The sequence below is a fragment of the Myotis brandtii genome, unplaced genomic scaffold, assembly GCF_000412655.1.
Source record: "Myotis brandtii unplaced genomic scaffold, ASM41265v1 scaffold123, whole genome shotgun sequence".
Lineage (NCBI taxonomy): Eukaryota > Metazoa > Chordata > Mammalia > Chiroptera > Vespertilionidae > Myotis > Myotis brandtii.
Window position 1 is genome coordinate 7,861,785 of NW_005354291.1, and position 5,750 is coordinate 7,867,534.

General features: G+C 43.3%; 1 protein-coding gene across 4 annotated transcripts in view; it reads left to right on the top strand.

Annotated features, from left to right (window-relative positions):
- The first annotated feature begins 1,073 nt into the window (after nt 1-1,073).
- LAMA2 (laminin, alpha 2) overlaps nt 1,074-5,750 on the top strand; it is a 476,871-nt gene continuing 472,194 nt past the window's right edge. For all 4 annotated transcript variants that reach the window (XM_014533789.1, XM_005858976.2, XM_014533790.1 and 1 more), the window contains exon 1: nt 1,074-1,888. In XM_014533789.1, coding sequence (XP_014389275.1) covers nt 1,786-1,888 — 103 coding nt within the window. In that variant the 5' untranslated portion in view covers nt 1,074-1,785. The remainder of the gene's footprint in view (nt 1,889-5,750) is intronic.

The window sequence follows — 5,750 nt, forward strand, 5'->3', positions numbered from 1 at the left end:
TTGGTTAAACAATTTTGTGGTTTTCCCCTGTGTTGAACATAATAAGTAGAGTTGACTGTAGAGATTATAATCTTAGTCTTGAGACCCAGGCCAAATTTTATTTGGCAATTTCTACAATAAAGGAAAAAAATGATTATAAGTTTTCCTAGTACTAGCATTAACAGAACTAAGGAAAATGGATACTATTGAGGTATATTTAATCACTTCAGCAGCATTTTGCTAGTGATTCTCAATCAATCCTACAATAAATTTTATTTCAGTAAAATAAAGGAGGTATTTTAGATAATTACCTAACTTCAATATAATATTTTAAAAATCAATATGATGTCTTAAGTATAAATAAAAAAGGAAATAAATCATCTATACAAAACAATATGTATTTCAATATGTAAATACTTGTGTAACACAACTTTAGTAGGTGAAATGAAATAGAAGCCCAAACCTATTCCCAGAGTCACCATTAATGTAACAGATGGGGTATTAATTGTGTCCTGGAGACAATGCCATGGGCAGAGTTGTTATTAGTGATGTGACTTTCTGAAATGGCAAACAAAACTTGGTAATGTTAAAAAGCAAGTATATTATGTCCTCACTGTATATAGTAGATGCATCCTAGAAAGTAAAATCCATGCAAAAAATTTTATGTGCAAAATAGACTTAAATTAGGCTTGATGAAATATAATGCACGTGTTTTTTTGTTTTTTGTTTTTAATATAAATGCATGCCCAGTGGCCCATTCAGAAGTCCCTGCAGGACAATGTATGGTGTGGGATTGTCCCACCCTTTGTGGCACAACTAGCACTCTGACCTCACAGTACACTAATGCCAGTGGTCCTGTCAATCACGGAGGAAACCGAAAAGACAGCCTGCAAGTCTCATAAAAACCCAGTAAGGCGCATTTTCAAACCCTCTGCGAATCACAGACATAACAAACAAACGAACAAACAACTAGGAAGGAGTGTCACCTGCACCTGGAGTGGCAAAAGCTACTTGCAAAAATTATGTTGACTAAAGAGAAGAAATCGGGATTGGAAGAGATAAAAGTTTGAGTCTGAAAGGAAACACCTGCAAAGGCCTTTTTATTTTCTTTAAATACCCGGTGACTGAGCTGAGCACCTTCACTTTAACCTGTCTATTGGTCTTGAGCATTGAGGTGGAGCAAGGGGACTTACTCCATTTTGTCCCCTCTTTGCTGCGCGGCTGGCCAGCATTCTGCAAAGCAGTAGTCCCCTGGCCTGATTTGCAGGGAACCAGGGACTACCTTCCGCCCTCGAGTAAGATGCCGTCTGGGCTTTGTCACCTGGACGCAGAGTGCCTGCACACAGCTTGGCCAGGCCTTTCTCAGGAGCCACATCTACCCGGCCTCGGTCAAGTTCCTAGCTGTGCAGACTCCCCACAAAGCACGCTTTCCATGCGCAGGGATCTCACAGATCACCAAGTACTTCCACATCCATGCCTTTCTTTACCCCAGAAGTTCAGCTAGCAGAGCCAGCGAGGAAGGGTCCCTCCTCAGAGGGCAAGACCGCTATAGGACAGACCTTTTCACCGGGGACCCTTTAAGGGCCTGTGCCTGGCCGTCAGCGGAGCGAGGGCGCGCGCAGGGAGGGTGGGGAGTGTCCTCTTTCTCCCCCCCCCCTCCGCGCCGGGGCTGGGCCGGAGCCAGCGGGGGCCGTCTCCTCCTCTCCCCAGCAGCTGCAGCTCACTCGGCTCACACGCCAGGGCAGGGGACCGAGCGGCAGGGACTCCTCCGGCTCCTGAGAAGTGGATCCGCTCGGGGTCACCGCGATGCCAGCAGCCGCCGGGGTCCTCCTGGTCCTGCTGCTCAGCGGGGGCCTCGGGGGTGGCCAGGCGCAGCGGCGGCAGTTGCCACAGGCGCATCAGCAAAGAGGTACAGTCGAGGCACGGGCTGTGGGTTCCATCCTTTGTCGGGCCGGTCCAGGACTCCTCACCGGTCGCAGACAGTTGCTGGCCCGGGGCCGCTTTCTCCCTCTGCCCCCCGGAGAGTGCGCTCTGGGGCGAGAGGGGCTAAGTTTGGGGCAAGTTCACTTTCCACTCCCGGAGTTGGGTGGAGGGGTTTGCCTGTCTCCCTCGCAAAGAGCAGGACGGGCTGTTCATTGTTCGTTCGTTTCTGAGAGAACTTGCCAGCACTAGACATCCTGCAAATTGATTCCCAAAATCTCTCCAAGAGGCAAACTTTTAACCAATTGAAAAAGTGTCTTCAAATCAGATTCCTTCCCTGCAGAGAAAGGTTTCTTGAGCAGCGGCTCATCTTGGAACTTTATGGAAGGCAGCTGATACTTTTTTTTTTAAGGGACTTTGTAACTATTTGAACAGGGCTTGTAAAGCAGTGAAGTGTATGGATTTTTTCTTTCATGGCAATGGCGTCTCCAGCCTCATATTTTTTTTACCCACATCCTATCTCAGGTAACTTATTATATAGTGAAATTTCTCCTTGCTTAAAATACAGACGAGACTGCTATGTCACCCGTATTTTAATTAAGACCATAGTGGCCAGACATACATACTTCAGGGGACTTTGGAAAACAGTTGTATTTTAATGCAACTCAAATTATTCTCTTCAGAGAGCCTTAATGTTTATATGCATATCATTTCTGAAACTCTGGGGAGACTTTGAAGAGTTACTTTATGACCATGAATTTTAAAAGAAGCACATATGCAGTATTTGAAAACAATTTATAGTACATTATTTCAGCAAACATTTCTGTAAGTTGGAAACCATGCATCAAAGTAAAATAATTAAGAAAAATTGAAGGTTTGGTTTCAGATGTCAAAATATTTACCCAGATGTCCAGAAGCTGGAGGTTAGCAGCTTTTGAAAATTTTGATGAGGCTGAATCTGCCAAAATTTTGAAATGTACTGTTTCCTCTTTTAGTTAACTGTAATGAAGATATGTCTAATAGTTCTGATAGTTTTTCCTCTGATAATATAGTATTTCTAGCAGTACTATTTTATTTAAAAAGGAGTAAAAAATACCTTAAGCTCCTTGCTACAATAATAACTCCTTGATTAAAATGCCGAGAATAAAAATGACCTAACTTCACTATATGATTTTTTTCCCTTCTATTTTTGCATTTCCTTCTCTGAGAGGTAAAATGAGGTCAGTGTGGCTTAATTAATAGAATGCATGAGACAGTGATTTTGAGAATATCTCGATGACAATGATTTATAAACATATGACTTTTAAGTATTATCTTGCTCAGTTATATGATATATATTAATAATACACAATACTTACTCCTGTTAGGCAGCTGGGAGTGAAGAGAGGCCAGGAGTACCAGTTGTTCTTTTTACTACAGTGGGGCAGAAGCTCAAAGCATGCAGAGCAGGGACCAAGTGGGTTCATGAGGATTTCCTCTAGCTCAGTGGTTCTCAACCTTCCTAATGCCGTGACCCTTTTATACAGTTCCTCATGTTGTGGTGACCCCCAAATTCATTGTTACAAATTGAACATAATTAAAGCATAGTGATTAATCACAAAACAATATGTAATTATATATGTATTTTCCGATGGTCTTAGGCGACCCCTGTGAAAGGGTCGTTCGCCCCCAAAGGGGTCGCGACCCACAGGTTGAGAACCACTGCTCTAGCTTGTTCCTCTCCCCTTTCTCTCTTTTCTCCCCACTCTTTTCCCGCTCCTCCTCTCCTCTCCCCCTTCCTCATCCCTTTCATTCTTCTTTCCTTCCTCCCTCCCTCTTCTTCCCTCCCTCCATCCCTCTTTACCCCTCCCTCCCACCTCTCTCTCTCTTTTTCTCTCTGTCATCTGACAAAATTAACTGTGATTTCTATGGTCTAGGTACAGGTTGAGGTGGATACAGAAGGGAGCTTTTATAATGCCATTCTGTTCAGAGAAAACTTGGGCACTATATACATAAGAGATTCTATGCAAAATAGCTATAGTAGCATTGAGTGTACTAGGGACTGCTATATTCTACATTCTAGAATATGTTGTGTATTTTATAGCTCCTTTAGAGTATTTTTTAGGATTTGTTCAAGGATAAATACTTGAAATCTGCTAATATTAAAAGTATATGTAAAATATATTTCATAATGTCTTAAATTTGTATCGTGCTTTATGATGCAAAAATGCCTTACATACATGAGCTTATTTAACCTTCAGCTATAGTTATTCTTACTGGACAAACCTGAGTCTTGGAGGAGCTGTGACTTAAGCTGATGCAATTGACAATAACCTAATTTTTAACAACTGAAGTAACTTAGTTTTGTTTATGCTAAAATTCTCTTTTTTATGGTACCAAGATTTCTTTCCATTTATTTTTTGAGGCCTGTATCCTTTCCAATGTTATAGGCTAAATCAAGCTCTCAGTAAAGATCATTGGATATGAGTTCAATACAAGTATTTTCTTGGTTATCTGGCCTTCCTGGCTAGGCACTAATTATTTGGAATGAGTTCTGTTTTCTCTCTTAGTACAGTGCCAATTTATTAAGAATGTTGACATGAAGTAATCGTTTTTAAATGTTGAATTGAGTTAGAACCTTACCTGATATTTTATTTGTTTTTTAAATCTTGTGTAGTTTCTATAGTATGCAGAATTGTAGTATGAAAAACATTGATTCAGAAAGAATGATATTCCAAAGAAACCCTTTAACTAGATTTAAGATTGACAAAATAGGAGAATGATGGTCAAAATGGTTTTGCAATTCAGTAAGGCAGTACATATACTCATTCCCTGACATTGATGTGAATAGTATGTGGAAATGGCAATGTGATGGTAGGTAAATCGCAACTGATTACAAGTGGTTACCAAAGAATATTGCAGAGTGGATCAAGGTTAATCTGGGAAGAAGTCTCTAGAAGTGTGAGAGAGGTTTCCTTATGTTCATTTGACTTGGTAATAGCTTGATGGAAAGCATAAAATCCAAGCTTATCAGAACTGCAGGTGGTCCAAAATTGATTTGGGTAGCTAAGCTGGTAAAAACAGATTTAGGAACTTCAAAGGATTCTGTAGCATAGACCATGAACAGGACATCCTGAAGTTGGTTTTAATATTTGTATCTAGATGTTAAATAATTTCATATGCCCTATTCTGGAAATTTGTTGTTTCCTTTGTATAAATATACTAGGGGCCCAGTGCATGAACTTGTGCACATTGAAAGGAACTGTGGGCCACGAGGCTGTGGTGGGCACAGGGGCAGGTCTCGGCCCATCCTCCGCGCTCCCACCTGCAGCCCTACTCCCACGTGCTGACAGCACAGAGTGATTGGGGCCAGCACCAGCAGCAGGTGTGAGTGGGGCCAATGCCATCAGCAGGTGCAAGCGGTAGCTGCTGCCCTGACCGCCCCTCAGGAGCAGAGGGAGGTGAAGAAGCCCTCAGGGGTGATTGGGGCCGCAACAGGCACCAGAAGTGGGTGCGAGTGGCGGCTCTGGTGCTGGCTGTGGGTGCAAGTGCCAGGCGGGACTGCAGTGAGCAGGAGCAAAGAATTTTCAGTAACCACCAGAGGCTTGCCCCGATGACAGCGAAGAGCGCCCCGCCTTGGTCTGGCCCCCCTGCTCACCTGTTCCACCATCCCTCCGCGGCCGACGCCTGCCATGTTCCATGCTCTGCCACCTACTGTTGACGCCCACCATGTTCTGCGGATGCCCCCTGGTGGTCAGCACATGTCATAGCAACCAGTGCCCACCATGTGCGGATGCCCCCTGGTGGTCAGCACATGTCATAGCAACCAGTTGTTCGGTTGTCCGATTGTTCTGCCGTTCGATCTATTATTT